The sequence below is a fragment of the Mixophyes fleayi genome, chromosome 11 (assembly GCF_038048845.1).
Source record: "Mixophyes fleayi isolate aMixFle1 chromosome 11, aMixFle1.hap1, whole genome shotgun sequence".
In the NCBI taxonomy this organism is placed as follows: domain Eukaryota; kingdom Metazoa; phylum Chordata; class Amphibia; order Anura; family Limnodynastidae; genus Mixophyes; species Mixophyes fleayi.
In genome coordinates, this window is record NC_134412.1 from 47280973 (window position 1) to 47300456 (window position 19484).

Below are 19484 nucleotides of genomic sequence, written 5' to 3' on the forward strand. Positions count from 1 at the left end.
CATACATGGGAATAGCCAGAGCCTTTTTAATAAAAAAATACTAACCACTTAAAATGACAATGCTTTTGTAATACTCTAAAGACTCAAGCAGATGAGTCATTTAGATATATCAGTCTTTGTCCCTTTACAGCCCATGTTTATCAAATCTTTACTGTGATGGCTTGGCTCATTTTCCATAGAGTAGTCTGTTACTAAATGAAAGATGAGACAAAACTGCACAGTCCAGCGTCAATGTACACTCGCATTAAATGGGACAAAAAAATGGTGAGTCTAAATAGTGCTTGTCTCCAAAAGCCATTAAAAAGACGTCTGAGATTATAAAGAGATGCGGGTTCAGATTCACTGTAGGCAGAGAGTGAAAGAAGTGGCTTATTAACTTTTTTATATAAGTAACTTAGCCCCCTATACCTCTGGCTCCTGTACCTCCTGCACCAACTATAGATCCACCGCTAGACAATGGCTAAACTTGCAAAGTGTATTGCACCCGATTTTGTAGTAAGAATAAATACCAACACTAATCTGAAATCAAAGTTCAAACATAAATATTTGGGTTGATGGCTTGCTTCTATACTTTCAATTGGTTTGCATAAAAATTGTTCTATAGAAATAAATCCTGCCATGGCCAAAAACACACTGCACAAATGATGCTAATGACTATGGAATCTAATTTATGGTACAGCCTCCCAAATTCAGCTTGGCAAGCTTGCTACACTATACAACTTAATGCCATTTTGCTGTGTAACTACAAAACCCACCAATTTGATGTGTTAATATATCTAGGTTGTCTTTCCCTAGAGACCAGAATATAATTTGTTTGTTTATCTTTCACAAGCTTTCTGGACAAATTACCAAAGCACTGAACACATTAATAGTTAAGTTATAAATAAAAATAGAGACAACATTATAACATACATGAAACAGGGCTCTGGATGACGGTATTTAGATAAAACAGTAGTTTGAGCCAGGATACAGGCTGATAGGGAGATATCTGGAATTCGTGTGGGGACCACGGAGCACAAATTGGCTTTATATGCAGATGATGTCTTATATTGACCATAGCAAACCCAACTAAATCTGGGAGATTGCCGCCACCAGCTCAACTTGCCTTAAAATAAAAGAGAATATATACAAAATTTTGTTCCGCTGGTATTATGTACCAACTCAACTTAGGAAGAAGCTCCCTGATGCCTCTGATAGATGTTGGCGTGGGTGTTGTATGGAAGGAACGTGTCTCCACATATGGTAGTGCTGTCCAAATCTAGCACATTTCTGGTTAGACATAAAGTACTTGATCTCTAATATACTCCAACTTATCATTCCTCTAGAACCTAAATTTTTCCTCCTACCCCTTGGAATTCTTTCACTCACCAACAGAATAATCTTGTTTGGCACATAATCTCAGCTGCCACCTATCAACTTGCTGATGATTGGAAATAAAATACCCCTCCATCACTTCAAACCATCACTAGCATTGTTTGGCACATCCAACTGATGGAATTCACGATCAATATTCTTAAAAAGTTCTCTAAATCTTTCAACAAGGTCCGGGTTCCCTGGTTATCTCTTTTCTAGTCTCGGTAACCCTATACTTAACTTCTGATGTTGCGTCCTTTCCATTTTCTCTTCCTCACTCAGTGATCCCTCTGTGTAGCACTCCTTCATCTGTCCATTCTCCTTTTCTTTAATGGTCCTAGCCACACTATTCCTTTCCCTCCTCTTTCCTCCTGACTTTTCTCTCTTTTATTCCCAAAAACAGTTTTTTCCATAGAAGTTCATCAGTTCTAATCTATAGATAACAATTCTGTTGATTTTGTCTTTACAGCATACGTCTTGAGTCTTGTACTGTTAATTTTTTTGCTTGCATTGCTATGACCTAAATAAATATTTAAAAAAAAGAAACAAAAAAAACCCCAGTAATTTGAATTATCCTTACCTTATACAGGGTAAACTGAGGTTGTGGATTACCATTGCCCTCACAGATCAGCTCTACAGTATCTCCTTCCTTTATCTTCTCAGACTGGCTCTTTATAAATAGTTTTACTTCAGTGTTCATGTCTGTGGAGAGAAAATAAAATGACCCCAAAAATAGGAAAGTACTACAACAATCAAGAATCAGGAATATAGAGCTCCAAACGGAGAATCAAACATTCCCATGCCATTAAAGAAATACTTACAATACACTGTAATGTTTTTTTTCTGTGACTCCTTCATATGAACACCCTTTGGGAGATTGTATGAGACCTCACAATAAAAAACAGCATCAACATCAGACTTCTGCACAGGGCTAAAAAGAGTGCTCCTCACTGTAAATAGACCACTGGACTCCATTGTGACCTGAGAATTGACTTGCACAGCTTTAGAGAAATAAGTAGAAATAAGGTATTACTATTTATATTACAGTTTGCATGTCTCTCCTAATACCTTTATAGAAAACATATTTGAAATCCATTTAATTCTACTAACATATCCACAACAGTTTCTAATATATTGCCCTTCCTCTTCCCAGCTCTGTATATCTTGCCCTAAATTCTCTACTCTATTTCTACCTGAATTCTCCCTTCTTATTCCCATAGCTCTTCAATTTCCTATCTTTATACTATACCTCTCACATAAGCATATTTGTACAGTACTTAACATTGGTATATTTTCCACAGTCCTTCAAGTTAACTCCCATCTTGCAACTCATCTTATTTCCAACTCCGCCCCACAACAAGACAGCTACAGCTCTACATCACCACTAATCCCTCTACAAGACATCAAGACACCGCACAAAGCTCTTCACAGCAACGAACAACTAAGTTCATGAGAATAAAGGCTGTTTTTACAATTCCTTAGAAGCAGAACAGTGTAGAAGTTGACTAAACAGTCTAAAACTGGTTACTGTTGTTATTTTTGTCAGAGTTAGGTCATATGATTGTGACTGTTGTGTTGTGATTGGCTCCTTATTTTGTTTGACAGTAATTGATTTTTTTATCTGCTGAATCACTCCAAAATCAGGGTTAATTAATGTGCACTGTGAAGATACCGGGTTTATCTGGCCCAATGCTACCCACTTCACTCTGACTGGACACCCACGGGTGCCTTCCTATGACAGGGAAGTCTATCCAGTACCTTTTAGGATTTTTATGATCACTCAGGCTAATGCAGTAATAAAAATACAACAGTATATTTATTGTCATACAAACAACACTAGAATATTATGTATACACAGTAAATAAATGCCAGGCAGGTTTACCACATTATCTGTCCCTTACCCCAATAGCTTAAGGAGATATAGTCACCTGGCTGTCCAGACTTCACGACCCATGGATCTCTCTCTAGACTTTAGTTAGAGAACGACAACTCAAAACTAGATCTTGCAACTTCATGAATGAAATCCTAGAATGAACACCATTCCCCCCTGGAGTCATTCCTTATATCTCAGGTCTGATTTCCACAGTCTTTCCCCTCCCTGGGCAAACCCCTGGGTCTATTCTTCTTAACTATTGGCCAGTGCAGGCCTATGGGGGTTTGAACAGGGCAGTGAAGATGAGCTGTCCTTTCACAGAAGACCCCTGCTGGGATGCAGACGGAACGTCTGGACTAGTCCTAAGGAGAACAATTGATGCTAATTGGCTTCCCCTACTTCCAAGAATAAGGTAGCAGTGAGCCCCTCCTAAAATTAACCCCTTACATTACTTTGTGATGTCACAGGGTCCCCAGCTGTTCCATGCTTCCTGTAGAGGAAGGAGGGGGGAGAATGAATGTATTGTGGACACCACCTGATCTTTACCCATAACCCTCCTGGCTTCAGTTTAAGGACAATGAATAACATTACTGCAAGTCATCAATATATAATACACAATATACATATTTACATTGAACTACAATGTCCCCTTAACCACATGTAATTGGACAATGCAGTTGTAGTCTGGTGAGCTGGGGAACAAAAGCGTGGGCTATAAAAAGTACTATAACCCACATTATGTGAGAAACGAGACACAGAATGGTTAGCGTATAACTTGTTTCGTCACATATACCTCCCCCACTTTTTTAGCCCCTGTTCCCTAGTGGCTCACTTGCCCCAAGTAAACCTTTCTTCCAAGTCCAAAATTTCCGGCCTGCTGTGATTTCTCCTGGGTCTGATGGCAAGGTAGACAGCAGTACAAAGTTCCTCAATCTCCCACCTGGGTCCCATGGCTGCAGACATATCTTCCCACCCAGCTGGAGTGGGGGTTTATACTGCCCTGTGTCATAAGATGAATCAACAATAAAACTGGGCCACTCCGGTACACACATCCATGGTAGGAGAGTTGTAGTCCAACATCCCTTGGGTGCCTTATCCACCCTTAATTGCCCAACTGCAAATAGTCCCTTGGCCTGTCCTCTGTTTCTAGAGACTATGCTCCCCTCCCCCACATAATGGAATGAAAACTGCGAAGTGGCTCCTTGTCCGCTTGTTTCTGGCAAAGATCCAATCCCCCTCCCCCAAACACTCAAGGGACAACTGCCCAGTGGAAGGCAAACGTGGTGGCTCCATTAGTTCTTTGCTTATGGGGAATCCTCTGTCCCCCTCCCAAACCACATGTGGGTGCCCCTATAAGTATGTTGGTGTGCATCTCCCCTCCCCTGCTACCACATCCAACTGTTGCACTACTCCCCTCGCCTCTCGCGCATTGGGGTAGTGTGAATCCTCATTGTCCTCTCGGCAGCAAAACAAAGTGCATGGTCCAGTGCAGGCCTCTGGTATTGGGTCTTGAATTCCTAGATTTGGAGTCGGAGTGCGAAGCTTCAAAGCTTGTGGGGCTGGTGAATCTTGTTGTGCTGGTGCCCTCTCAGACACCCACTCAGTCAACATCTCCTCATCTGCCAATTTTGCATAGGGAAAAGTATAAATGTAGTTTTCCCAGGGCCCCATGGTAGTGGCCTCTGACATGGCAATTCCTTTTTACTCTCCCATTAATTCTGTCATACAGTCTGTAATCATGATTTCTGCTGAGATCATATGTTGAGCCAGTTTATGATTCTCTTCTGCCACAATTGGGTACAGCTGTACATCACTTGCACCGGAGAACACACATGCGATATCCTGCATTACTTCATTAAATAAAACATTTTCAGGCACAACTGGGGTGGATAACTGGTCTTTTCTGTAATTCTGTTCTATCTCAGGTGCCAATAACACTGGCAAATTATCAGAAGATGCTACTATATGGTACTTACTTGGTAACTCTTTTCCATCCAAGTCACCAAATGGAAGGATTTCTCCTAATCCTTTCAGAGTAGTCAGAGGTACAACATCCTCACCAAGCAGTTCTTCTCCAGTCTCCCCCACGATAGTAGCTTGGGCAACTGTGTATAATCCACTGGGATGGACCTCCCCCTGATTAACAGACTGAGAAGCCATTTTTTTGGAGTTTGACAAAAGATATTGCAATTGCCATTTTTCAGTATTCACTCGATAACACTGATCCTGCCACATTTCGAGGTCCATAAATCCTTGTCGCCATACCTCATCCTCTGCTTCTTCAAAAATCTGTTGCAGACATTGCATTTGTTCCCAGAGAGGTATGTGGGGACCTAAAGTTAGCATCCATTTCCTATAGACACTGAAGGCATTGATCGGACTCTCCTGATCTTTTAAAAGATGTTTGAGGATATCCCTGTGTGTGCAGTACAGGTAAGGTACACCCTGGATCTTTCATTCCACTATTAGCTCCTTCATACTCATTGTCTATAGTGGATCTGTAGAATCTGCTAATGGGACAGATTGTATTAAAACATTTGCAGGGGATTCATCAGGTATGTCCCTGTGCTGTAATAGTCCATTTCCATCTTGTTTGTACTGCTGAATATTGTTGTAACTGAATTTTCCCTGGGCCAGATTCTGCATAGTACAAATAACTTCATTTGTAAAATCATCCCATTCTGGTTCATCCCGAAAATTACAGCCACTTGCTTCCTCTTTCAACATTATTATTATTATCCTTTATTTGTTAGGCGCCACAAGAGTTCCGCAGCGCCATACAATGCACAAACAATAGACAGTACAGGGTAAAACATTACTGAGGAGTAAACAAATATACCAACACTTCAGAAGCTCCAAGCAGGCTAATGCAGTAAAGACGGAGCAGATGAGTAGGTAAGGACACAGGAGGGAAGAGGGCCTTGCTCAAATGAGCTTACATCCTAAGGGAGGGTGAACAAAACTCAGGTACAAATGGGGGCCAGTTGATGTAAAGGAGAGAAGAGGGGACGGGAGGAGAAAGGGGAGAGCGGGTTAGGTTAAGAACACATCCAACAGGTTCTCCAATTTCTCCTGTAGACTGGCTCCTTCCCACATAATAATCTTTGGGCACTCCTCATCCCAATAATCCAAAATGTGCTGCATTGTGGTGGGGTGGTGCAACCCATCCATATCCCAATCCTGCAAACACTGCCAAAGTGCTTCATCCCAGTACACCTTTCTCTTGGTTGTACTGGACTACTTCATCCCTTCCTTTGGGAACTTTTTCAACAATGGGCTGTGATCTTCTCTCTTGTTCCTAGAGCTCACACCCATTTTACTTCCACGGATCACTTCACTGTGATTTCCCCTCTTTGAGACACGGTTCCATTTTCCACTCTCCTCTGGCGGGGGTGTGCTTCCCCTTATCAAATCGGCACTTAGGTGGCATCTTCCCTCGTTTAAAGCCCACAGCGCTTTTCATGACACTTTCTGTCTTAAAGCCTTTAGGAGTAAGTTCAGGATAATGTGGTAACTGGCTTCTAGTGCTAACTGCTTTGCAGAGCCCTGGAATGTATCACAATACAGTTCCCCTGCAGCTCTACCCAGAGAGGACCTGGGACTGAGTGACCCCACTGCTTGCCACCAAAAATGTGAAGATACCGGGTTTATTTGGCCCAATCAGGGCAGGATTAAGGGAATGGAGGCCCCTGGGCTAAGGGGGCCTCCATTCTCCCGTAAGGGCCCCCCCCCGGTGAGCCGAGCCGCCCCTAAGGCACTTACCTGCTTCTCCTGGCATTGCAGTCCTTCCCCGGCACGCTGTACGCTCTTTACTGAGGAGATCTCATGAGAGTGAGACTCACGAGATCTCCTCAGTAAGGAGACTACAGCGCACCGGGTAAGGACCGCAGTGAAAGTGCTCAGCAGCATTGATAACGCCAGGGGCGCCCCTGACCGGTCAATACTGCTGAGCACTTTCAAGGGCCCCCTGGATGCCCGAGGCCCCTGGGCTGTAGCCCAGTTAGCCCTAGGGTTAATCCGGCCCTGGGCCCACTGCTACCCACTTCACGCTGGCTGGACACCCACGGGTGCCATCCTATGCCAGGAAAGTCTACCCAGTACCTTCTAGGATTCGTATGGTCAGTCAGGCAAATGCAGTTATAAAAATACAACAGTATATTTATTGTCATACAAACAACACTAGAATATTATGTATACACAGTAAATAAATGCCAGGCAGGTTTACCACATTATCTGTCCCTTACCCCAATAGCTTAAGGAGATATAGTCACCTGGCTGTCCAGACTTCACGACCCATGGATCTCTCTCAGTTGCATATATAGACTCTAGTTAGAGAACAACAACTCAAAACTAGATCTTGCACCTTCATGAATGAAATTCCAGAATGAACACCCTTCCCCCCTGGAGTCGTTCCTTATATCTCAGGTCTGATTTCCACAGTCTTTCCCCTCCCTGGGCAAACCCCTGGGTCTATTCTTCTTAACTATTGGCCAGTGCAGGACTAGGGGGTTTGGACAGGGCAGTGAAGATTAACTGTCCTTTCACAGAAGCCCCCTGCTGGGATGCAGACAGAACATCTGGACTGGTCCTAAGGAGAACAATTGATGCTACTTGGCTTCCCCTACTTCCAAGAATAAGGTAGCAGTGAGCCCCTCCTAAAATTAACCCGTTACACTACTTTGTGATGTCACAGGGTCCCCAGCTGTTCCATGCTTCCTGTAGAGGAAGGAGGGGGGAGAATGAATGTATTGTGGACACCATCTGATCTTTACCCATAACCCTCCTGGCTTCAGTTTAAGGACAATGAATAACATTACTGCAAGTCATCAATATATAATACACAATATACATATTTACACTGAACTACAATGTCCCCTCAAACATATGTAATTGGACAATGCAGTTGTAGTCTGGTGAGCTGAGGAACAAAAGCAAGGGCTATAAAAAGTACTATAATCCACATTATGTGAGAAACGAGACACAGAATGGTTAACGTATCACTCGTTTCGTCACATGCACCTTTTTCACTTTAAGAAATTCCTATGCATTTCATCTTCAGAGGAATTGATTAGCTTATCTATAATCATTATTTCTAAAATGTTAAAGATGGCTTTAATGTCTCTGTTAAAAAAAACAGATTGATGTTATAACAGTCTAATGATCATCTTTCCTGTTTATTAGTTCAAATTATTACATACCATCTTGTCCATTTCTCAAAGGTGAATCATTCTTATACCATGTGATATTTGGAGTGGGAAACCCATTCTTACTCTCACACATTGCAATCTGCAAGGGAAAAACTATGTGAGAATGTTCTGTTAACACGTCTTTCTTTTTATTCTACTTTAAACACAAATATCACTAACATCTGTATTTTCTGGTATGAACAGTATTTAATTTTCTGTATAATCTAATAATACAAGAGTGATGTGAATACTTGTAGAAACAACTGTGAAGTATATTCTTGTTATGGCAAGTAGAGATTTTATCACTTTTTATGCGGTTCTTTGAAATGTCAGAGAGTGGACAACATACCACTTTTTTATTCGTACCAGTTTTCATTTATGCCTCCATTTTTTTGTTTTAAACAACACCTATCTCTCTCCTGCTTCATTAGTCATTCCTCCATATCATTTACATCAGTCGCAGATTAAACCACACAAAAAAAGTGCTATTAACAAGTGTAATCACCACACATGCACCTAATTTCACCCCAATTCACTGCTGTGACAGCTTTCTCGTAAGGAATATTTATGTATATATATATATATATATATATATATATATATATATATATATATATATAACAAAATACGTAATAAACACTGGCGCTCACAACAGTAATGTATGAAGTTAATAAATAGATAGTCCACAAAAACACCTCTTCCACATATGGAGGCAGCCTTCCTTGTAATTGGTAGGTAAGTCCAGAATTATATAAAGTCAAATAAGGATACGGCGCACAATGGTGTGTTACTAGGGAAATTAACCCAAGTTCAGTGGGGAAGTAATAATAAAACAACAGTTCAATGTTCCACGCTTGCTGGACGGTCCTCTAGGACCACGGGTATAAGTCCAGTGTTGCATATATAAAATGACAGAATATTAAAAGCATAGGATTAGTAGGAACAGTGTGTTAGTGATAGCCCATCACCATAGTGTTACACACCCAAGGAATTATATCGCTTATCTGTATAATTAATCCAGAGACTGGAACACAGCTTAATCACCACTTCTCTTTCAATAATATGTGATCAGCATTCTCAGCAACTGCAAGTCTGTACTCCAGTCATATAACATCAGCATACTGCAAACACCATATCTTTCTTCCACTTTCCAGGCTTAAGGTGCTGCACCCCTTCAGGAACTCCTTGATGTTTCCCAGGCACTCTCCCTCTGTGCGCGGCTCCGGGTACACCTAATACTTATAAGTATTAGGTGTACCCAGAGCCGCGCACAGAGGGAGAGTGCCTCTCATTTGCTGAGAATGCTGACCACATATTATTGAAAGAGAAGTGGTGATTAAGCTGTGTTCCAGTCTCTGGATTAATTATACAGATAAGCGATATAATTCCTTGGGTGTGTAACATTATGGTGATGGAACATTGAACTGTTGTTTTATTATTACTTCCCAACTGAACTTGGGTTAATTTCCCTAGTAACACACCATTGTGCGCCGTATCCTTATTTGACTATATATATATATATATATATATATATATTTATATATATATATATATATATATATCTATTATATACACACAAACATATATATATATACACAAGTTAACCCGTGCATGATACTCATGCATTCTAGTCAAATCAAGCTACTTAAGGTGTTAAAAAGGTTCTTGTCATGCATTTGGGCCATAGCCCAGGCCTCCTCAGGGGAAGAGCGTTACTTCCTGACGTAGGCGCCCTTTTTAAACGTGGTTTTGTCCACATGTCACCACCTCATCATTCTTCTCCATCACATTGCTCTTCACTGCAGACAAACCTTGTCAGCTTTGCTGTTAGCTGTGGAAAAGACACTTCCAAACCATTTTCAAAGCATATAAACAGAATGGAATTTGGCCAATAATCTGAAGTTTTAAATCCCAAAATGTGAAATTTGATGGGACCCAAAACCTCTGAAACAAGTAACCAATGGGATAATCAATGGTGGCTGAAGATTGATTACATCCTTACAGTCTACGGGATATCCTGCAGATAAGCCATTAAACTATTGGCTTCTGGTACGCATACATCTTCATTGGTGTGACCTGTTTTGTCTATATATCTTCTTGAACGTCATTTGGCCGTGTGTGATTTTCCACCCTATGAGCTATACATATCTATTCTAGATATTGTTGATATCCACATGGTGGGAAGCTCTGGCTCACTCATTTTTGGTGGTTTGGTTCCTTTTTTGGATTTTTCACTTGGCTTCATTAACTTGCCATACTACACTATTGTGCACCTCCTCTCATTTACTTTTATATATATATTTATATATATATATATATATATATATCTATTATATACACACAAACATATATATATATACAAGTTAACCCGTGCATGATACTCATGCATTCTAGTCAAATCAAGCTACTTAAGGTGTTAAAAAGGTTCTTGTCATGCATTTGGGCCATAGCCCAGGCCTCCTCAGGGGAAGAGCGTTACTTCCTGACGTAAGCGCCCTTTTTTAACGTGGTTTTGTCCACATGTCACCACCTCATCATTTTTCTCCATCACCTCATCCTTCATCTTCATCGCCACATCCTTCATCAAGCTACTTAAGGTGTTAAAAACTCCCCACTGTCACCCCCGGCAACCACCAACCACTCCCAACTGTCACTTCTCCTTCAAGAAATATATAGGTCAGTGTATAACTCTGCCCAGCAGGTGGCGTTGCAGCTTGGTTTTTTTTTTCCACACACGCCTCTAGGCATTTATATAGTAGATATATATATATATATATATATATATATATATATATGTTTTTATTTAATAAATTTGTATCTTGATTAATTCCTGTGGTTTCCGATTCTGTCTTCTATATTTTGGTAAATAACAAATAGAATTAGAGCGCTGTTCTAAATTTTATTTTAAATGGAGATCACAGTGACGTAGCACCATTTGTGTATCTTTGGAATCACACTTGGAGAAATTATTTTTTGAACTTTTGTAAGAATCTTGGCCACATCATATTTATCATTTGTAGCCTATACTATCTGATCAATCTTAAAACACTATATATTGTTGTGTCAACTGTTTTTCTATAACTTGCTAAAATTTGGGTTACACCTTCCTGGAGAGAAAGAAGAAAACAGAAATATGGAAAGCAAATTCAAACAGAACATTTCAGCATCCCCAATTTTCTAGCATATTGTGGCAGCGCTGAAAGGCCTTCATTTATGTTTTTGTATATTGTATATTGAAACTTGGTGGTATTTCTAGGGCATTTTTAGCTGCTGGCACATTAACATTTTACATTGTTGTTCTGCCTCCGTCTATTTCAAAAGTGGTGACAGGCAGACATGCAGGAGATAAAGAATGATGACAACAAATTAAGATGAACTGTATCATTTAGAGGCTTGTTACACATGTGTCTCTACCTACAGTTTAGAGAAAATAATTAGACGCAGGGGCTTACAGCGCTCCACTCAGTTCAGTGAATGGAGTCCTGCTCAGTTCACAAATATGAAGATGTACTTTTGATTGAATTTAATGTAATCCTGCAAAATGCATGAAGAACTTATATAAATGTTCATAGCATTACAATATTTCAAGATATAAGTGTGCTGCTATTGGGACAGAAAGTGGCCTGTTCATTCATGTGGTAATGTCATGTAAAGTCATGGCTGGTACGTAACACGTAGCAGTATCATTATGGTAGAAGGAGAATGGAGGTATTCACAAAGCCACGGACTGACAGTTAAATAGTGAAATGAGCATGGTCCCTCAGCAGAGTATTGATTTTTGTTGAGTCTCCTTTCACACTGAGGCAGAAGTACTGTGGTATCAAATGCTCCTCTATAAAAAACAAAGCTTGCATTGTTCTTGTCTGTACATCTAAAAAAGTGCATAAATTCATATTAAACAGCTCATTCCGAGATTAACAATTTACTATCTAAGCTATATCTTGCTATTATCAAATAATCATGTTTCAAGTTTACCTGAACTGCATCATCTGTCACCAAAATTCCAGTTTCAGACATTGTAATTTCTGGTTCTCCTGGAGCCTCTAAACAGAGAAAGGAGCAGAATAAGACATGAACACTAGTGGTAACCTACTGTAGTTTACATCACATATAAATACAAAATACCACTAATTAATTTTATTGCATAGATAAACCAACCAATCAAATAGAAATGTACTCATAAAACTGATAGACTCGCTTCAGTGTTAAATATAAACCTCCATCTGAGCAGCAGCCATTGAGATGATCTATAGTTCTATGGATAACATTTAACACATAAATCATACCTCCCAACTATCCTGATTTCAGCTGTGTCTCACGCAGGGACATGTTGGGAGAAGGGAGGGATGTAATGGGCAGCCTAGCGCTGCTCTGGGGGCATGGCGACGCCCCTGTTGTGATGTGGCTATGCCGGGGACAGATATGTTGGGAGGTATGCATAAATGGCTGACTTACCTATTCTATTAAAGTATGCATCCTGTTATCTTCTGTTTGAGCAACAAGAAAGTTTATTGCTAAAATCATGTAATAAAAGAAGGAGACGCATGTAATAATATATAATGTAAAAATAGAGATGCTCACTGACCCCCGTGTTTTGGTTTTGGTTTTGGTTTTAGATCTGGATTACCGTCGTGTTTTGGTTTTGCCAAACCGCCATTGCGTGTTTTGGTTTTGGTTTTGTTTTTGTTTTGCTATTTTGTTTAAAAATCAATGTTTTTGGGCATAAAATAACCAAATTTAGTGCTCCACCTGTTTCTTGGATAAGTAATGTAATTGTAAAGCTAATAAATTATCAAAAAAACTGTTTAATTCCTGGTAGGCTGTCACGACTTGCACTCTGTAGCTGCTGTCTGCAGTGACTCTATTGGATTTGTTATGCTTTCCACTTGTAGTACCACTGCCCACCAAAGGGGCCACTGTGCTACTTCGATTATTCTCCTTGATTACTGGGAGTGGTTTCAGCTGCATGAGGCCTATTTAAACCTGCCTGCTTCAAACAGTCTGGGCCAGATCATCAGGTCACTCCTGTGAGCATTTCCATGTGCTTTGTTCCAGTCTGCATTATCAAGTTATTTGTTCCAGCCTGCATTTCCATGTGCTTTGTTCCAGTCTGCATTGTCAAGTTGTTTGTTCCAGTCTGCATTTCCATGTGCTTTGTTCCAGTCTGCATTACCAAGTTGTTTGTTCCAGTCTGCATTACCAAGTTCATCTCCAGTCTTCATTACTAAGTTGTTTGTTCCAGTCTGCATTACCAAGTTGTCAGTTCCAGTCTGCATTACCAAGTTGTCAGTTCCAGTCTGCATTACCAAGTTGTCCTCTCCAGTCTGCATTACCAAGTTGTCCTCTCCAGTCTGCATTACCAAGTTGTCCTCTCCAGTCTGCATTACCAAGTTGTCCTCTCCAGTCTGCATTACCAAGTTGTCCTCTCCAGTCTGCATTACCAAGTTGTCCTCTCCAGTCTGCATTACCAAGTTGTCCTCTCCAGTCTGCATTACCAAGTTGTCCTCTCCAGTCTGCATTACCAAGTTGTCCTCTCCAGTCTGCATTACCAAGTTGTCCTCTCCAGTCTGCATTACCAAGTTGTCCTCTCCAGTCTGCATTACCAAGTTGTCCTCTCCAGTCTGCATTACCAAGTTGTCCTCTCCAGTCTGCATTACCAAGTTGTCCTCTCCAGTCTGCATTACCAAGTTGTCCTCTCCAGTCTGCATTACCAAGTTGTCCTCTCCAGTCTGCATTACCAAGTTGTCCTCTCCAGTCTGCATTACCAAGTTGTCCTCTCCAGTCTGCATTACCAAGTTCTGTTAAATTGTTGATCCCATTGAACTGTTGCTCTGTCTTCCCATTTCAGTATATCTGTGCCACAATCCGTGGTGGTTTGTTATGTGTTCTTAATAAAGCCACTTTAACCACTTACGCTCTCTCCGTGGTCATACCTGGGAAATCCTGACATAGGCCTTCATTAATTCTACACACAAACCAGATTGTCTTCCTCTCCATCTATGCCTATTGGCAATGCAGCCATCGTCTTTGGATGTATATTACACCCTACATTTATAGTTAAATATGTAAAGAAATGGACAAAGTCAGTTTGGTTTCTGTCTCTCTTGGCCCCCCTCCACTTGTCGAAAATACCAAAAAATTCAGCCGTTATAGACTGTACAATATTAATTGAAATGGACAAAGGCAGTTTGGTTTCTGTCTCTATAGGCCCCCCTCCACTTGTCGAAAATACAAAAAATTTCAGCTGTTAGACTGTACAAAATTAATTGAAATGGACAAAGCCAGTTTGGGGTCAGTCTGTGTATGACACTCTACCCTTAATAAGAAATTGCCCAAACAGCAGCCTTTCAAGACGGTACGTGATATAGAAATGCCCCAAGTCCCTTTCCTCTTTGGGGGTAGATTGCACCCTACACTTAAATAGAAAGTTTTAAAAATATGTTATCATCATCATCTTGAGCTTCATCCTCACCCTCATCAGTTTGTACGCCATCATCACAGACTATCAATTCATCGACGCTTGAATCTGCCATTAGAGAACAGTCAGTGCTTGGATGTCTTGGATGGTGAACCCCTTCCTCGTGGAAGATATAGTTCATTTTTATAAACATCATTTTCTCCACATTTTTGGGAAGTAACCTTCTACGACGATCACTGACTAAGTTCCCGCCTGTGCTGAACACTTGTTCAGAGTACACACTGAAGGGTGGGCAGCTTAGGTATTGCAAAGCAAGTTTGTACATGGGTTTCCAAATGGCCTGCTTTTCTTCCCAGTAAGGAAAGGGACTGTCTAACATTTCCATATGAATTACCTCTTGAAAATAATCCTCCACCATCCTTTGTATGTTAATACTCATATTGGATGGAGTTATGGGCAAGGTCACACATTTTTTTTAAAAATTCTTCAAACCAGCCCAGATGTTAAACTGTTCTGGTCTGTCCCCTGCATCCTTCCTGCTTCTTTTTTGAAAATTATTTTTTTTACGAGCAGCAGCTGCTTGAGAAACTGAAGGAGAACACGTCGTCAAGCCAAGGCCCAGTTCAGCGGACAACTTGCTGAGCAATAGCTCCTTGCAAAAGTTCACATCTCGTTCATTTTGAAGAAAAGACTCAATGTAGGTCTTAAACCTTGGATCAAGCACAGTGGCCAAAACGTACTGATCCGAGTTCAAGATCGTAATAACTTGAGGATCATTGTGAAGCAAATTAAGTACTTGATCTACAAGGCCAACATACTTTGCGGAATTGCTTGCTTTCATCTCCTCCTTCAGTTTCTCAAGCTGCTTTTCCAATAGTCTAATTAAAGGAATGACTTGGCTCAAGCTAGCAGAATCTGCACTCACTTCACACGTCACAACTTCAAATGGTTTCAGCACCTTGCACAGCACTGAAAGGATTCCCCACTGTGCAAGAGTGAAATACACCCTCCCTCCTTTCCCAATGTCATGGCTTGTGCAATACGCTTGGATGGCTTTGTCCTGTTCCTCCATCCTCTGAAGAATGTACAGGTTGGAATTCCACCTAGTTACCACCTCTTGCTTAAGTTGGTGCAGGGCAAGTTAAACTGTTCTTGGAGCTGCTGCAATCTCCTATATGCTGTGGCAGAATGCCTGAAATGGCCTGAAATTTTACGGGCCACCAAAAGCATCTACTGCACCTCACGGTTATTTCGTAGGAAGCTCTGCACCACCAAGTTGATGGTGTGAGCAAAACAGGGAATGTGATGGAATTCAGCCAGCTGTAATACTCGCACTATATTGTTGGCGTTATCAGAAATGACATATCCTGGGGCGAGTCCAAGTGGTATAAGCCATGTATCAATCACATCTCTTAGTCTGCAAAACAAATTGTCAGCTGTATGCCTGTTAGTGAAGCCGGTGATACAAAGAGTGGCCTGCCTGTGACAAATGTTATGTAGTGGTGTATATGCTGATCCTGCTCCTGCTGATGAAGGTGAATGACCAACCCAGTGGGCTGTCACAGTCATATAGTCTTTGGTTTGACCACTTCCACTTGTCCACATATCTGTGGTTAAGTGGACAGTGGGCAGAATGGCATTTTTCAGGGCAATCTCTACATTTGTACACACTTTTTGGTATAGTCGTGGAATAGCTTTACGGGAAAAATGGTGTCGCGATGGAATTCTGTAACGCGGACACAAAACCTCAATTAACTGTGAAAAACCAGCTGCGTTTATTGTGGATATTGGACGCAGATCTAACACTAACATGGCAGCCATGGCGACTGTGATTCGCTTGGCGACTGGGTGACTGCTGTCATATTTGCTTCCCCTAGCAAATGATTGTTTCACAGTTAATTGTTGAAATATAGGACTTCCTCTTTACTGACGATTCACCCCCAGCAGCAGCAACAGCAGCAGCAGTGGGACTAACGCTTTTTTCAGAGGAATCAATTATAGTGCAGGAGTCATCCAGCCTTAATAAGTGGGATGCCGGGCTAACTCTGAGCGCTACTGAGGATATTGATGAGGATGGTGTTGTGGGTGTATTTTGTAGCTGTCGGGATGTCGGTGACCGGAGGGTCCTAGCTGATGATGGAGTGCTTGTAATTTTTTTGGAAGAACTTTCAACTTTTCCCAACTCTTTGCCACAAACTCTCGTTAAATGGCGTAACATAGACGATGTTCCAAGATGGCTGACTGTGGCTTGAAATACACTACAACTGGATATACATTTGTTGTATGGATTTGGGTAGAAATAATTCCACACATAAGAAGTGGATTTTTTTGTTTTATGGCCAGGCATGACAATGGCCTTTTTCTTGTCACGTTCCAGAACTGCTGCCACTGGTTCAGGAATTACACAAACAACCTCATCCTCATCAACATCCTCATTAGCACCCTCGTCACCTACACAAATCTCCCCCTCATCCTCATCTAATTCCAAAGTGGCATCCTCAAATTGTGTATCACCGGCTACACTCGGGCTGTTCAGGCCAGAGCCGGATTTACACCTCATGCGGCCCTAGGCAAGATATCGGTTTGGGCCCCCCCACCTTTACACACACAGTGGCCCCTCACACACACACAGTGGCCTCTCACACACACACACAGTGGTCCCTCACACACACACAGTGGCCCCTCACACACACACACATAATACACGCACGCAGTGGCCCCTCAAACACACACACACATAATACACGCACGCAGTGGCCCCTCTCACACACACACACACATAATACACGCACGCAGTGGCCACACACACACACACACACATAATACATGGACGGAGTGGTCACACACACACACACATAATCAGGGCTGGACTGGGACTAAAAATCAGCCCTGGCATTTAAAGTACACAGGCCCACCTCAGGTCCAGAAGGAAAAAAATTGTGAGCCGTCGCGCAGCGGCGGCGCCAAAAAAGGCGTGGCCAACATGGGGCATTGATACATACATTATAATAAAACATTACATTCATCATGCCCTCCCAGCCACATCACGCCATCCCCCCAGGCACATTATGACACCCCCAGCCCACTGTACTTATCTATGCTGCTGACATCCATCAGGGTGGGAACTTCCTGTAGAGTGAACAGGGAAGCTCTTAGTCTCACAAGATTACCAAATCTCATGAGACCTAGAGCTCCTCGGCTTGCTCTGCAGGCTGTGTCCTGTCCAGGGACTGGGAGCAGCTATCAGATTCCTCCTGCTAACCAGAGCTAGATTAACGCTCGGGGGGCCTGGGTTATTTAAGACAGGGGGCCCCTATTATGTAACATGGTTATCATATTAGACACAATGTTAGACAAATACACAGGCAATACTGTGTGCACTACTGTTAGGTGCCCGCAGCTTTGCCTTCACAAGCAGTACAGTGTGAAGTGGGACTTACCTCCCAACTGTCCTTGTAGTCTGATCAAATCTCGCTAAACGAGACAGTCATCAAAATTCGGGACTTCCCCACCTGTGTTCTTGTCACTTGCACCACCTGTGGCTGCTGGTGTCTTTAGTTGCTGCTTGTCTGGATCCTCGAATGCTGGAGGCCCTATTTGTAAAAAAAAAATGGGTACATGTAATTTAGAAACCTCCAACCAGCCCTGGTGTTTAATCAATGCAACCCATGTTTTATAATTAGGCCTCCCTCCAGCCTCAGCATTTAAATTGTAGTATTCACGCTTAATAAATAAACCTATATACCTCCCTCCAAACAACCCCAGCAATAAATTAAATCGCATTTACGTTTAAGAAATATACCTATTTCCCCCAACCATCAATGCCATTAAATAATTCCTATTCACATAAATAGACGTTATTTTTTCCCCAAACGGCCCCACTTTCAATTAATAGCCCCCAAATCATATTATGCCACAATAGTGCCCCAGTTCGTACAATAGTGCCCCCAAATTATTTTATACCACAATACTGCCCCCGGTTGATATTATACCTCAATAGTGCCCCCAAATCATATTATGCCATACAGTAGTGCCCCCAAATCATATTATGCCATACAGTAGTGCCCCAAATCATATTATGCCACAAAGTAAACATATTAACAACACTAAATTACATTTGCATAAAATGTGAGGTTATATAAATATCCAGTAGGAATATACAGCCCCCCCCCTCCCCCGTGTGGCATCCTCACTTTTCTCCCCCCCCCCTGCTTTCTGTGTGCCATTCTCTTCCCTCTTTTCCTGCTTTTCTGTGTGCCATTCTCTTTCCTCTTTTCCTGCTTTCTGTGTGCCATTCTCTTCCCCCTTTTCCTGCTTTCTGTGTGCCATTCTCTTTCCTCTTTTCCTGCTTTCTGTGTGCCATTCTCTTCCCTCTTTTCCTGCTTCCTGTGTGCCATTCTCTTTCCTCTTTTTCTGCTTTCTGTGTGCCATTCTCTTCCCTCTTTTCCTGCTTTCTGTGTGCCATTCTCTTTCCTCTTTTCCTGCTTTCTGTGTGCCATTCTCTTCCCTCTTTTCCTGCTTTCTGTGTGCCATTCTCTTCCCTCTTTTCCTGCTTTCTGTGTGCCATTCTCTTTCCTCTTTTCCTGCTTTCTGTGTGCCATTCTCTTCCCTCTTTTCCTGCTTTCTGTGTGCCATTCTCTTCCCTCTTTTCCTG

General features: G+C 41.7%; 1 protein-coding gene across 1 annotated transcript in view; it reads right to left on the reverse strand.

Annotated features, from left to right (window-relative positions):
* MCAM (melanoma cell adhesion molecule) overlaps nucleotides 1–19484 on the reverse strand; it is a 128693-nt gene that overhangs the window by 49164 nt on the left and 60045 nt on the right. The window contains exons 4-7 of the mRNA XM_075190644.1: nucleotides 12388–12455; nucleotides 8425–8512; nucleotides 2175–2354; nucleotides 1934–2055 (exon numbers count right to left, since the gene is read on the reverse strand). Of these exons, the coding sequence (XP_075046745.1) occupies nucleotides 1934–2055; nucleotides 2175–2354; nucleotides 8425–8512; nucleotides 12388–12455 (458 nt within the window). The remainder of the gene's footprint in view (nucleotides 1–1933; nucleotides 2056–2174; nucleotides 2355–8424; nucleotides 8513–12387; nucleotides 12456–19484) is intronic.